The 15,553-nt window shown below is 37.9% G+C and overlaps 1 protein-coding gene across 1 annotated transcript; it reads left to right on the top strand.

The window, feature by feature from the left end:
* Positions 1-6,411: 6,411 nt before the first annotated feature.
* LOC130709407 (protein Mis18-alpha-like) lies at positions 6,412-8,352 on the top strand. Its single transcript, XM_057558470.1, has one exon. It carries the CDS (start codon positions 6,427-6,429, stop codon positions 7,135-7,137), a length of 711 nt encoding a protein of 236 aa, XP_057414453.1. The 5' UTR covers positions 6,412-6,426; the 3' UTR covers positions 7,138-8,352.
* The last annotated feature ends 7,201 nt before the right edge of the window (positions 8,353-15,553 follow it).

The following is a 15,553-nucleotide window of genomic DNA, read 5'->3' as shown; positions in this document are numbered from 1 at the left end:
TTCCTTAAAAGATGCTTGCAGCTTCTGCATGAGTAACAAATGTATTTTTCTTTGTTCTGCATAATAGAAATGACACATGAAATTAAAATGAGCGACTTCTCAAAACAAAAACTGAACACATATAAATCTGCTGTATACATTTCAGCTTTAGCCTTTGAGCTTTTAACATTTTCCTTTCCTATTTGACTGTACATAATAAACAGTGAGAAAAGTACAAGGCCATTAATTATCCCTAAACAAGGACATTCCCTAATGTTGTTATTTGAGTTGGTTCACCATTTCAAGAGAGAAGTTTGAACTTTGCTATAGAAATGGGCAATTATTTACAATTTTTTACTCATGCTGTTTTTTTTTTCTTCGTAAAGTCTGTTAAGGGGGTTTTAGGCCATCCTTAAATGCAGATCTGAGGTACTTGACAAGAAACAGAGACATGCACTGTATGTTCTGTTGACTACAGAGAATTTTCTCTTTCTTGGTTTGATTGATCTCAAAGGAAGACCTCTGTGAAATGAATGCATCTGCATGAATAGGCTATAGTCTTATTACATTTTTTGCACTGTATTCAAAACACCGGGCTTAAAGGGGGAAAAATGGCCCTTGAAAGTTACTACTCCATACAGACAGCTATAGAGTAAAATATACAACATACACAAAAAGAGTTTAATGCAATCATTTAAACACTGTATGGCTCAGAATGTAAGTATGGACAAAGTCAGGCTGACAATCAAGTTGCACTGTTGAGATCTCCTAAGCAAATTAGAATATGATTAATATTAAATGGATTTGCATTCATCCTTGGGAGTTCTGACAATAACTCTTTACTGTCTTTCTCACTGAGAGTGCTATATGTATTTAATTATCTTATATATTCCTAAAATATTAGGGGTACAATGTTCTTTGTGTTATTTTGTGTTTTCCAGGTAAAATCTGTTCCACTAACTACTGTTTTAATGATGAAGTTAAATTGATAATGTCCTAACTATGGACTTTTACCCTAAACCCATTAGTGGTAGAAGGTATTTATAGCACACAATTTAATGAAGTAACAAAACATTCCTCACTGGCATAGACACTCAGGTTAGTCAGAGTGTGTAGTATAATTTGGCCTGGCAACCAGTTCACATTAAAAGGATTTTTGAGGAACAACTGGAAGGGTGATGCTTTCTTCAGGAGGCCTACCATTTCCACATTCAACGTGACACACAGGAAACAGAATGACACCATATGTCATTCTAAATGCTAAATAAGTTCAAGTCAGGTTGAAAAATGCCCATATTCTTAATACAAAGATAAATTGCAAATATCCCCGCTTTTATATTCTAACATAGGATTACTCTGATCAATCATGCTATACCTCTTACGGCGTACTGTCATTATTGATCACAACATGGCCCCTTGTTTTTTGCCCTCTTGTTACACATCCCATTCCTCCATCCATTTCTTAGGCACAAGTCTTGCACACTTAATATGCATCCTTTCTACTCACCTTCCATACTTTAACTGACATAAATTTGCATCCATTACCAACATATAGTGTAGTTTGATAAATGGACAGTAAAATGATATTTTACCCTACATATCCTTTATGCATCTTACTTTTCATTGTTCAATGCTATGTTTTTAAGATGCCTTTACACTGACATACCTCAGACTACCTGGGGATGAACTGACTTAAGTTATTGGCTCACGCAAATAACTGTCCACGTTTATGTGCGTGTACCTGTGCCCCAACTGGACAGACAACCAATTAAGGAGTCAAAAAATCAGCCAGACCTGTTTTTGGTATTGAGAGATGATAACCAAAGGCTGATTAATTCACCCAGAAACAATCAATCTATTTAGGTCAAACAACTAGTTGATGGAATTTTTGTCTCAATTGAATGGTTGTTAAGACCTTTATGAAGGGCTTATAGCTTTGTTCCATCTTTGTTGCCTAGTAAAAGGTCCGTTAGAATAATGACTTGATATTTAACTGGAAGTCATTAGTCTTCCTGGAATCCACTTGCCAAGCTCTTAGTATTTTTATTAATATTTATAACATTGATATTTCAAGGATAACATTTTAAATCAACAAAAGGACAGAGACCTTGATGCTGCATTGTGTCCCTCTAAGCAACGCAGGTGTCAGTGATTCAAGTCTCTAATTAGCATAATGTCAATACGCAGTCTGTCCCATCCAGGGACTCTTTGCTTTTAGAAATCCCACTTTCTGTAAGTTTACATTTTCTAATGTTAAGGGTTTCCTTAAAGTGAAAACAATAAATCCGTTCTTTACATAAGAAATAAGTACTTTACTTTTATATTAGTCTTCAAAAAAGACTCATGCAGCTTCCTTTTATAAGCTTTGGGTGACATTTAAATGAATCATAATCAGATGTTTTATAAATATAATGGCTATAAGCAGTAAATAAGTTTTTAATTAATTTAAACAAATAAAGTACCAATGATTAATAACAGTTCATTTCAATTTCATCTTTTGGTGACTGGTATCTAAGAGACTGATTTGTTTAGCTGCTTGGTCATGAGTACCTAGAGGCCTTACTCTCCCTGGAATGTTCTTCAGGAGCACTGGGAGCATATAAAGTCATCTAGGGAGGTTTTCAAATCACATATATTTCCTACATGACTTTGGAAGATGTATTCTTTTGTATATGACAAGGAAATGGGTATATTTTTAAATGTCTACAATATGTAATGTGCCAAACCCTAAATCTAGATAATACACTCTAAATAAGAAATCCTTAGACATATTTATTTATTTATTTTTGGCTGTGTTGGGTCTTCGTTGCTGAGCACGGGCTTTCTCTAGTTGCGGCGAGCGGAGGCTACTCTTTGTTGCGGTGCACAGGCTTCTCATTGCGGTGGCTTCTCTTGTTGCGGGGCATGGGCTCTAGGCGCATGGGCGTCAGTAGTTGTGGCACGTGGGCTCAGTAGTTGCCGCTCACGGGCTTAGTTGCTCCGCGGCATGTGGGATCTTCCCAGACCAGGGATTGAACCCATGTCCCCTGCATTGGCAGGCGGATTCTTAACCTCTGCGCCACCAGGGAAGTCCCTAGACCTACTTTATACGTGAAGAAATAGAACCAGGAAGGAAGGTAACTTGTTCCAGTTCAGATAAGGAGGATTTTGAGCCAGGACGGAACTAAGGGCTTTGTGACTCCAGAGCTGATGGGTTTTCCTCTGTAACAGTTCCCAACATATGAGTTCCATCTACAATGAATGAAGCCTTGAGACACATTTGGACCTCAGAAATCAGCCCTTGAAAGAAGGAAAGTAGTCAACTTTCAAACTGCCCTCTGAAGTTGGCTGGGTATCAAAATTGCCTTGTTGGAAAAGGATGCAGGAAAAGATCATGATTTCATTGATAAGACTACGGGCCTCTTCAGGCAGTGTCAATAGGTAGTTTTAATGTTTTGGTTCCCCACTTTTTGCCCATTTCAACTTAAATAAAATATTGAGGAAAACGTGGTTATTCCTATCTCACTGATGGCTCAAACTTCTCCAAGTAGAGATCTCACTTTTCCTTTGAATGTGGCAGAAGCTATTCTGATTATCAACTGTTGTTATCAAAGAGGAACAATTTAGTGTAAGTATGTTAGCATATTTTTATGCTGGCTTAATTGGTAACAATGTGACAACACATAGGTAATACAGTAGTAAGTGGAACACATCTTTAAAAAAGAAATCTCTTACTTAGACTCACATAAAACTGGGTAACATTATGTGAGCACTGTAAGGGAAACTTTTTGATTTACAATATTATGTTATACACTTGGGGATACTTTAGGATAAAAAGGGGTATCAAAAATCTAATTCCTTTTTCTTTATTACAGGTACAACTACAAGACAATACTCACTAGATAGGATCACCAGAACCCATTTACAACTGCTATACTTTTTGAAAATAAGGCAATTGTATCAGATATGTATTCATTACAGGCCTACTGTACTAATAGGAGCTGATGATGGCTTTTCTGAAAAACTACAGAATGTCAAATGGGAGCTGCTTCTACTTTACAAATATACTAGGCTCAAAATTCAAAGGCAAAGACATATAAGGCAATGTTTATTATCTATCCTCTCAATTACAAATGTTTAAGGTACTCACCCAACCCATTGTTCATCTATTTTTATAAATAGATGGTGTTATTCAAAGAGTGACACCAAAGACGTACTATCTGTATATATCTAATGCAAAAAAGTGGAAAATTCAATTAAAGGCCCCTATGGTACCTTTCTGTTTATGTTTTTCAACTTGAACAAAAACATTTCCCCAGCTATGAATTTACTGTGAGAGCTTTAGAAGAGCAGTACCTAGTCAAATTTTGAAATTTTATTGAGATTAAAAGTAAAAATATATTCTGTGCTCTATATTTTTATTACATTTATATTATTTTATTTTATTTATTTATTTATTGGCTGTGTTGGGTTTTCGTTGCTGCACATGGGCCTTCTCTAGTTGCGGCGAGTGGGGGCTACTCTTCATTGTGGTGCACGGGCTTCTCATTGCGGTGGCTTCTCCTGTTGTGGAGCACGGGCTCTAGGCACACGGGTTTCACTAGTTGGCACGCGGGCTCAGTAGTTGTGGCTCGTGGGCTCTAGAGCTCAGGCTCAGTAGTTGTGGCACAAGGGCTTAGTTGATCTGCAGCATGTGGGATTTTCCTGGACCAGGGATCAAACCTGTGTCCCCTGCATTGGCAGGTGGATTCTTAACCACTGTGCCACCAGAGAAGTCCCGCATTTATATTATTTTAAAAATAACAACTGGAATGTATAGATTGTGACACACCATTCTGTGTGTGTGTTTGTGTGTGTTTTATATCTGTGTATTAGAAAAAATTCTAGTAAATCTTATGTTTAGAAAGAAAATCATGAACGTGGCAGTAGTGGTAAAGCTTTTGAATTTCTTCAAATCCCCATTATCAAAGTGAGCAGAGGAATTAGATAGTAAAGCCAAAAACCCATGGACAACATTTATAACAAACTAGGTGAGAACTTGTCCTACCATCCTCAAAAACAAGCAGACGGGGACAAACCACTAGCCACCGCCAGATTTTCCTTCAGTCATTGTCAGTGAAGGAGAAGGCAGGAGGAAGCAACAGATATTTAGTGGACCAGAAAACAACAGAACCCCAAAGTAGCCGCCAGGTAATCACTGGATGTTTGATGGACCAACTTGAGAACAGCAGCTGAACTGGAAGGGGTTTACCCAATCCAAAGGCAGGCAAGTTTAAGGAACTGCTATCAAGGTATGAAGAAGACAGAGCAGACTAATCCCTGTAAACTGACACCCACTCTGAGGAGAAACTCCTGGAAGCAGAATCAAAACTGAGCAGGAAAACAGGCAATAAAAGCAGAAGAGAGAAACTTCAGATAAAAGTCGGGGGTGGGAGTAGGAAGGTAGAAGAAAGCCAAGAAATCTCAGTGAATGAATACTCATATTGTGAACACTAAATGAAGTAACAAAAGAGGAAACATGTTTTTAGAAGCTATCTTGAACCACACCTTCTTCTAAAAATCCAGTAAAATTAATAAAATTGAGCATAGAAAAAGAAAAAGGTCAAATTCTATTCAAAGTTATTAGAAGGAAAAAAGGTCAAATTCTATCTGAAATTATTATAAGATTTTAAAAATATCAAAATAATATTCCTAAAAACATTTTGAGCATTCCAGAAAGACATGTCCACAAAACAGATCAAGCCACACTCTTCTTTTTCAAAACAAGCTAAGAGGCATTAAGAAAATGATAAATGATATGAAAGAACACCACAAATCATGATTAGAAAAACTCAGGAATTAGGTGACTAAACTCAGGAAATAATTAGAAATAAAAGAAAAAATCAGAAATGAAGGCTAAATTAGAAACAACACATTACCAAATAAACATGGAAGTTAGTGCTTTAAGAGAAATGGAGGATAAAAGGAAGAATTTTTTTAAATTAAAAAATTAAGAAAAAAGAGAAAGAGAAATTTCTTAGAAACTTAAGACTTTCCTGAAACATAAAGTTTTAAAATGCCACTTGAAACTTAGATATTGAAAGAGCTTATAAGGTGGATTTTAAATTGTAAAAAAACAGAAGAATATTTTATGCATCTAGGCAGGAAGAGAAAGTGTTCTTATAACAGAAATAAAGTTAGATGACTAGACTTGCTGACAGTAACACTTACGATACTCAAGGAAAGAAATGTGAGCCAAATATTTTTTACCCAGCAAAACTGACTTTCAAACATAAAGAGCAGAGACAAATGGTTGGTTATTACATGCAGGAAGACAGAGAATATTATTTCCATAAGTCCTTTCTGAAAAATAGAGAAAAATCTTCAGACAATTAAAATAACCAGAGAAACTTTGACACAGGACTGGTAGTAAGCATTAAAGGTGGAGTTAAAAATGGAGGTTACAGCGGCGCAGGCAATTTGTAGCTGATGGCGGGTCCTTGGTCTCAGGCTTGTTGCAAAAGATGCTCCTCTACTAGCTGTGAGTGTGGCGACAAGGGCAAGTGGAGCAACTCCTCGCTCTTAGGCAAGCGGCTCTCGGAAGACTCGAGCCGCCACCAGCTGCTGCAGAAGTGGGCGAGCATGTGGAGCTGCGTGAGCGGGGACGCGTCGGTGGCCTGCACGGAAAGGACGCGGCGCGAGGAGGCTGCGGAGCCGGCGGAGGAGGAGGACAGGCCGCTGGTGTTTCTGTGCTCTGGTTGCCGGCGGCCGCTGGGCGACTCGCTGAGCTGGGTGACGAGCCAGGAAGACACCAACTGCATCCTGCTGCGCTGTGTTTCCTGTAAAGTTTCTGTGGATAAGGAACAGATACTATCCAAACGTAAAAATGAAAATGGTTGCATCCTGGAGACTTTGTACTGCGCAGGATGTTCACGCAACCTCGGCTACATATACAGATGCACACCCAAGAATCTAGACTACAAGAGGGACTTGTTCTGCCTCAGTGTTGAAGCCATTGAAAGTTATGTTTTAGGGTCCTCTGAAAAGCAAATTGTGTCAGAAGATAAAGAGCTTTTTAATCTTGAAAGCCGAGTTGAAATAGAAAAATCTCTAAAGCAGATGGAAGATGTTTTGAAAGCATTGCAAACAAAGCTTTGGGAGGTCGAATCAAAATTGCCCTTTACCAGCTGCAAAAGCTGAAATCTGTTCCAAGTCTCCCGTTCTGGAGTCCTTTGCTGATGGACAGTTGTTTCACATGTAGCAATTCTTGTTATAATTTACTTCACTTAGAACTGAAAGAATTCAAAATGGTCATGTACTTTACCTTCTCTTGTACTGATCAAATGATCAAACGAGAAGAATTGGAGAATTACTTGTCCAGCTGTATTTGATGGTAAAAAGATGATTGTTTCCTAAATTCCAATTTTAAAGTCATGATACTTCCTGGAAGTGAAATTTAGTAGTTTTTATTTTGATAAACTGCCATAATTTTCTGAACGGTTTTCTCCTCAGTACCAAATTCGTTATTCTTTATTTCTTATTTTTTTTAAACTTTATTTCACCTTTAATACTTTGAACAATATTTAATATTGAGTGGTAAGAAAATCTTAGAAGTTTTCCCACCCACTGTGTGGTTGAATCTCCTCTGAAAACTAATGCGTCCAGCTCTGTGGAGAAACCGGTCAGTTGAGTTATTTGTCAGAACTATTCAAAACCTTGCACAAGAGCAGAATAGCATGTATTCTAGTGGCGGTAGAATTCCACTTGATCCTGTTTATTTACTACTATATGCCAAAAAAACCTGGCAGAATATTTACCAAAAAGAGTAGTAATCATTTCTGAGGGTGGGATTCTGGGGGAGTTTTCAGTTTTCCAATTTTCTATAATGTAAGACTTAGAGTAAGCACATGTTATTTTTATAATGAGGGAGAAAATAAAGATTAAAACAAAGTGCTTTACAGTTGATTTTTCCAAAACAGTTATTTACCTGAGCTCAGAAATCCTGGTGTCATGAATTCTATACATTTACTGGGCATGGCAGTGTGAGTGTCCAGCTCAGGACTGTAAAGGTAACCCCAGGTTTCCCCAGGCCGTCTCTGTTTTTGAGTGGACACGAGGCCACGTAATGTTGGTACTCAGCATGTTTGAGAACTTCCCTAATTATGTCTGAGGAGACTTAAAGTTGTCATATAAAAGTTCCCAAGTCAAACTGACTGGATCATTGATCATTCACAATTATTGAGTTCTTTTTTGATATATCTGTCAGCAGCCTCTAATAATTTGAAATTAGGGAGCCGTCCAGGTCTCTTCTCAACACCTGCTGGCAACAAAACAGTCATCCTGCCTCAGTAAGCTTGAGGAAGTCCCAAGGGTCTGTCCTTTTAGGTGTTTCGGTGGCACTTGCATGAAAGTTCATTTAGAACAGATGAGAGAGTATTTTAACAGCGAGATTCAGCTAACTTTCTGGTTGCACGGGTAACAGAATTCTCCAGCAGTCACTTTCAGGGCCATTCCAAAGAGGTAGGCAGTTTGGCTCCCTAATTCCTTTTATCCTGTTCATTCTGGGGCAGAATTTCTAGCTAGATCCATACATCTTGAAAACTACTCATTTCACCAATGAAGAGTAATTTCTAACATCCACAGTGCTAACCAAGCCTCTGTTGTGGTTTGGGAAATAAACAGCCCAAGTGCCTTTGTGGCTTCTCCAAGTGTGGGCCTTTGATTAGTGTTTCCCTGCAAATTCGCCACCCCTGGAATTTTATCTCCAGTTAGGGTCCTTCAGATGAAGTTAACTAACCGTCCCTGGGGTGTAGGTGGAGAGCTCGCACACATTTGTATCACATGGTCTTTGCTGAAGCATCTAAAAGCAAATCCCAGGAAATATATATATTTATAAAATACGTATCTCCTTGTAAGGCACAGTCCGTATCTTTGGCTTCTGCGTGTGATGTCACTGAAGGCATGGCCTTGCCGTCGCCATGGGAGAGAGAGCTCTGAGGCGGCTCCCACACTGCGTACTCGAGGGGTCCACGTGGGACTGCTCCATCCTCCCTGTGTGCTGCTCTGTGGCACTTAGGAGGAGAGGGGCCTTTCTCACACTCCGGGCCAGCCTCTCCTGAGGCCACCTGTTCCCTGAAAGCTGGTGGCCTGGCTTTCCTGGCTTTGCATGATGTCTCATCAGAATGCTATTTTTTTTTTTTAAACTTGCCTTATATAGCCACATTACTAAAACCTACAACTTGAGGAATGAGTTCTTGTTTCTATTCCTTATAACTGAATAATGCTGTGCGCTGTTGTTTCTGGTTACGAAGCCCTGGCAAAGCACTGCCCATGAGCAGGAGTAAGGGTCCTGAAGCAAGAAGTGGACATTCCAGTGCAAACTGCACAGGGCTCAGCAAAGAGGCTTCAGATGGGATCTACCCAGAACTTGTTTCTTCAGCCACCTCTGTGAAGGGTGCTACCCAGTCTTTCAGGGAGAAGCTATGGAGGCTCGTGTCAGGATCTGTTACGTGACATTTACGGATTGTTGTAAATGCATGTGTGTAGAACATCGTACGTGGTTTTCATCCCAGAGTGTGGGTTCTGCTGTTCTCAGCAAGCTATCCTGTTATGTTCATAAACTTCCAAGCTGAAGCGCTTGCTCTGGGGTTTGCTTGTGTAGGATTGATGCCTGGACGGAGTGCATCCTCCCTGGTGATTCTCGGCAGGCTTCCGGCATTTAAAATGGGCAAAACCAGGAGAGTGCCTCCTTGCATAGATGGGTCTGGGTGTTCAGTAGGAACTTCTTGAGAGAAGGGCCCCTGATGAGCAACGTGCTGAGATTTTGAGGGAAATCTCAGGGGTAGCAGAAATCCTGGGCTAGAGTCCCCCCTTTAATTGCTTTATTAGCCATGTGACCTTGGGCAAATCATTTAGTCATTTTGAGCCTGTTTCCTCTTCTGTAAAATGAGGTATAATAACCTGCTTCCCTCGCATCAGATAAATTAGACAATGCTTATGATGGTACTTTGAAAGCTGTAAAGCATCAAAAAACAAGTGACAAAGATTTAGCCTTGTTTAAATAGGGTTGATCTGGTTTAGTCTTCTAGCCAGTCTACCCATAAGATTGTATGGATGTAAAAGAAAAAAATCTGAAACACCATATTAAAAAATATATATATATATATATATATATATACACACTAGATTTAGTTCTTTCTGTAATTACAAATACATGAACATTGTAGAAAATTTGAAAAGTAGAACAGTAGTACAAAAAACAAAATAAAACCCACACACAATCTTACAACTAGAATAATTATTCACTTTTTGGAGTATAATCCTTGTTGTTTTATATGAAAATTTGGAATTGTTCTTGTCATATTGTTTTTAATAAAAATATTTTATAAACAAAAAAAAAAAAAAATGGAGGTTACAAGGAGAAGATGGTCGGTAATGGCTATAGGCTCTGAAATTTTACAAATAGTACAACTATAAAAGATGGGGTGGTGGTAAGAGCATATGCAAGAATTTTAAAAAATAATCTCAATTACATATTAGTAGTACTGTTACTGCTACTCCAGCTTTCTTTTGATTTCCATTTGCATGGAATATCTTTTTCCATCCCCTCACTTTCAGTCTGTATGTGTCCCTAGGTCTGAAGTGGGTCTCTTGTAGACAGCATATATACAGGTCTTGTTTTTGTATCCATTCCGGCGGTCTATGTCTTTTGGCTGGAGCTGAGTACTGCTAGTGTGATATAGCTGTGTGCCCAGTATGGGATATTCTGTCATCCCCTACATCCTTGAGAAGCAGGCTTCATGGTGTAGCAAAAAGGAAATACAGATGTAATATAGAAGAAATTAAATTTAAAAACTCTGTTGTGCTGTATTTGAATTAGAAGTATTCCTATGAACCTATGAGTCATGCATACACAGACACACACGTGTGCACACACAAATGCATATTCTATCTAACTCTGCCCACTAAAAAGGCCTAGAAAAAATGACCACACAACTGAGACCAATAAATCTCTCTAGTGAATACATATGTTGGTCTTGAAATACCGTATTCCACTAAAAGAACCCAGAGCTTCTTGCAAGAATGGCGGTTCCAAGTCTATGACAGAAAATAAAGATAAAAGTGGAGCATCTTGTTATACTAGACAGCAAGGGAGCTATCAAAATCTGTTAGAATTGTAAGAAAAGAACTTACTAATCAACCTGAAAAGGCTCCCACTGGCCAGAGTTGGGACAATTTGAGCTTCACTCGTGATAATAATTGCAACTGGGTGAAACCCACCCAAATATGTTGAAACACAAGTTACTAAACAATAAGTGTTTTTTTAAAAATGGTTATATGTTATATTTGGAGGATAAGAATCCAATTAATTTTCTTAAAAACTGCTTTTAAAAATCAAGCAATGATCCTTCTTGTCCTATAGAAATGAAAGCACTGGGTAGCCAAATAGTATCTAAGAGAAAGTGTTTATTTTCATAAGTATTCTATTTAATAATGAAAAAAAATTTATGGAATCAGAATACCACCAAATTTTACAACTACCTAAATTTATAAACCTAGGCATTGAACATCAACAGCTATTTAAATCACAGAAAGAGAAACAAGTAGACATTTTGCCCTCCTAAAGAAGACACCTAAAATCTTGTCAAAGGGACTGTACTCAATTCTGAGAAATCCTCTGGATCCAGCTAGTTGCCCAATTATAGGAAATTCAGAAGACAGAGGAACACGTTGAACAGCACCTAGGGTATGCAGTCTGCAATATCCAACCTTAGAAACTCTGCAGGGCAGAGATTTATATTCTTTAGCAAATAAATGATAAAGAAAAGGAAGTTATAGAAGGGGAAATTACAGATTAATAGAAAATTTTTTCATTATAAAACAAAAAACTGGATAAAACTATTGCTTCTAGGGACACACCGTTGGATGATAAAACAATAAAGATATTCAAGGAATTGATTGCTATAAAAGTTAGGACAGTGATTGTGCCTGGCTGAATAAAGAGGTAAGATTAGGATAAAGCACATACAGGGAGGGTGGCTGAAAACGTTCTCTTTCCTGACCTGGATGATGGTTATAAGCTTTTCACTTGGAATAAGCCGTTAAGCTACACATTTGTTTGGTATGGTTTTTCTGGACCTGTGTTTTATTTGACAACAAATGTTTAAAACAAAAAAAAAAATGTATTAATATCCAACCAATGTCTGATACTAATTTTAATTTAAAATAATTCATCTCACTGTAAAAACATAAGATATAATTGTATGAAGCATATCATTACTTAAGGTATCTTTGTGAATTCCTAGTAATTTAAAGAATTAGCCTATTGTTTTATTAGATTACGGCTATCAAACCTACAAGCGAGGAATGCAAAACAGATTCAATTTAAAGTAGCATTGACAAAACCAAATAACAGCTTTAAAAATTTTTTATCTATGGGAAGCTGACAATGTGGGAGGTGTAGTAATGTCTGGAGATTTCACTGTGGTGGGGCTGCCATCCTCATCCTCAGTACCAGAAACTGAGCTCCCACTTGCTCAGGCTGAGATGAGGGCAGAAATGAATCATGCCAAAGAGGCTGATACTGTAGAAATCACTTCCAATCCTTCCGGTCACTTCATTGGGTAAAGTGTCACCATGAGGAGAAAGCCAATCCTCCATAATGATGATTTACAGTTGGAAAGTGGCTTTAGGACAGATTTACTGTTACCCTATTCACACCACTCTGTTTCTATCACCAAAAAACATTTTTCCTGTAAAAAGCAATGTTAGGAAAGGACATATACATCAGAGCATGTTAATAAACCCCCTTCCTTTTCCCCTTCAAGTAAAGTGAGCAGTTAGAAAAGAAAGAGGAAAAATGCGCACTAAGAGAGCAAATAAAATATTGAAGACATCCAAACCTTGCACAGGAGAGAATAAACATTTCGGCAAATACTCAAGTCGCTAGATATAAATTCATTATTTTGAAATCTCAGGGTACCATGATAATTACAAGACTGACACATCTTCAGAGAGTGTACATAAATATGCATTATTCTTGTTCTCAAGCACAATGATTCTACAAATGCTAAATAATAATAGCTCTTACATATTGGTCACTTACTATGAGCTAAGGGCTAAACATAATCATTTAATCTTAAAAAAAAGACTAGAAAACTAGAGCTTAGAAGAGTTAATTGACTCAAAGTTATATAACTTATTCTCTTAACATACTAATAAAAAGAGATGTTGAGATGTTATGTTTCAGCTGTGACTCATAGACAATCCTTCCACAAAAAAGGATCAGATAGAAAATCTGATTAAAAACTCAATAACTTTTGAAAAATCTGATAAAAAATGATCAAGTGAAAATTGTTCAAAGGAGGTGTTCAACATCTAGTCCTTCACAATTTTGCACACACAGATGTGTGTGTGAGTGATTCCCTTGGACTACACGGGCCTTCTATGAGAGAAGGCCCACACGGTTCTTTTTTTTTTATTATTAATTTTATTGGAGTATTGTTACTTTACAATGTTGTTAATTTCTGCTGTACAGCAAAGTGAATCAGTTATACGTACACATATATCCACTCTTTTTTAGATTTCCTTCCTATTTAGGTCACCACAGAGCAGTGAGTAGAGTTCCCTGTGCTATATAGTAGGTTCTCATTAGTTATTTATTTTATACATAGTAGTGTATATATGTCAATCCCAATCTCCCAATTCATCCCACCTCCCATCCCCCCTTGGTATCCAAACATTTGTTCTCTACATCTGTATCTCCATTTCTGCTTTGCAAATAAGTTCATCTGTACTATTTTTCTAGATTCCACGTATAAGCGATACTATACTATATTTGTTTTTCTCTTCTGACTTACTTCACTCTGTATGACAGTCTCTAGGTCTATCCATGTCTCTGCAAATGGCACTATTTTGTTCCTTTTTATGGAGGCAAGAATATATAATGGAGAAAAGACAGTCTCTTCAATAAGTGGTGCTGGGAAAACTGGACAGCTACATGTAAAAGAATGAAATTAGAACACTCCCTAACATCATACACAAAAATAAGCTCAAAATGGATCAAAGACCTAAATGTAAGGCCGATACTATAAAACTCTTAGTGGAAAACGTAGGAAGAACACTGTTTGACATAAATCACAGCAAGATCTTTGACCCTTCTCCTAGAGTAATGGAAATAAAAACAAAAATAAACAAATGGGACTTAACTAAACTTAAAAGCTTTTTCACAGCAAAGGAAATCATAAACAAAATGAAAAGACAACCCTCAGAATGGGAGAAAATATTTGCAAACGAAGTAACCAACAAGGGATTAATCTCCAACATATACAAATAGCTCATGCAGCTCAATGTCAAAAAAACAAACAACCCAATGAAAAAATGGGTGGAAGACCTAAATAGACTTTTCTCCAGAGAAGGCATAACAGATGGCCAACAAACACATGAAAAGCTGCTCAACATCACTAATTATTAGAGAAATGCAAATCAAAACTACAATGAGGTATCACCTCACACTGGTCAGAATGGCCATCATCAAAAAATCTACAAACAATAAATGCTGAAGAGGATGTGGAGAAAAGGAAACCCTCTTGCACTGTTGGTGGGAATGGTACAGCCACTACAGAGAACAGTATGGAGGTTCCTCAAAAAATTAGAAATAGAACTACCATATGACCCAGCAATCCCACTCCTGGGCTTATACCCAGAGAAAACCATAATTCAAAAACACACATGCACCCCAATATTCATTGCAGCATTATTTACAATAGCCAGGACATGGAAGCAACCTAAATGTCCATCAACAGAGGAATGCATAAAGAAGATGTGGTACATATATACAATGGAATATTACACATGGTTCTTCTTAAGGCCCATCCAAGAAGACTACCTGGAGAAAGAAACTAGAGGTATGACTGGATTCCTAACAGCAGAGGAAGGAGTCAGTCATCAAACCAGAATGGAGATGTATTTGACCCTTCCAAAGGGACTCCGGAAAAACTCCTCAGAAATAGGGGAATTCTCCAAAGAAGCCATGAAATGCTCGGGATAGGGGTAGGGATACGGAGAGACCACTAGCTTTAAACACCCACAACATCCAAAAAGCACCAACATCAATTCTCGACCCGTATCAGTGCAGTACCACACTTTGCAACACCTTTTATCTCCTCCTTCCCCAGGCACCAGCCCCAAGTGGTCAGAAACTGTTACAGTGAACAAGCTAGTGGAAGGAGCATGAAAGCTCAGATGGGGTAAGAGAGAAGATGGCAACTCTTTCGTCCTTACGGTAGACTTCCCACCTGCTGCCAGGGGGAGGAGAGGAGTCTAAATTTTAAGCAAATTTGGGGTTCTGAATATTACTTGTTTTTGATGGTATTAATCACGCTTATTACTGAACTGAGCCTGGGTTTTGTGATTGAACTTGGCTCTTATCTCTTTTATTATTTGAGAGTAAAGAGAAATGTTATGGGGCCTGCCAGGAACAGAGAAAGAAGAAGCCCCAAAGATGAATTTAAATGGAGAGAGGAAATTAATATAAAGTTGTTTTATGATTACATTCCCTGAGTTTCAATTGCTCAACATAGGAGTTACACTGACATTTGTGCTTCTGGCCAAGTGT

Source organism: Balaenoptera acutorostrata, chromosome 12, assembly GCF_949987535.1.
Source record: "Balaenoptera acutorostrata chromosome 12, mBalAcu1.1, whole genome shotgun sequence".
NCBI classification, from domain to species: Eukaryota; Metazoa; Chordata; class Mammalia; order Artiodactyla; family Balaenopteridae; genus Balaenoptera; species Balaenoptera acutorostrata.
The sequence above is the reverse complement of the archived record's forward strand: the minus strand, read 5'-3'. Positions and strand labels throughout refer to the sequence as shown.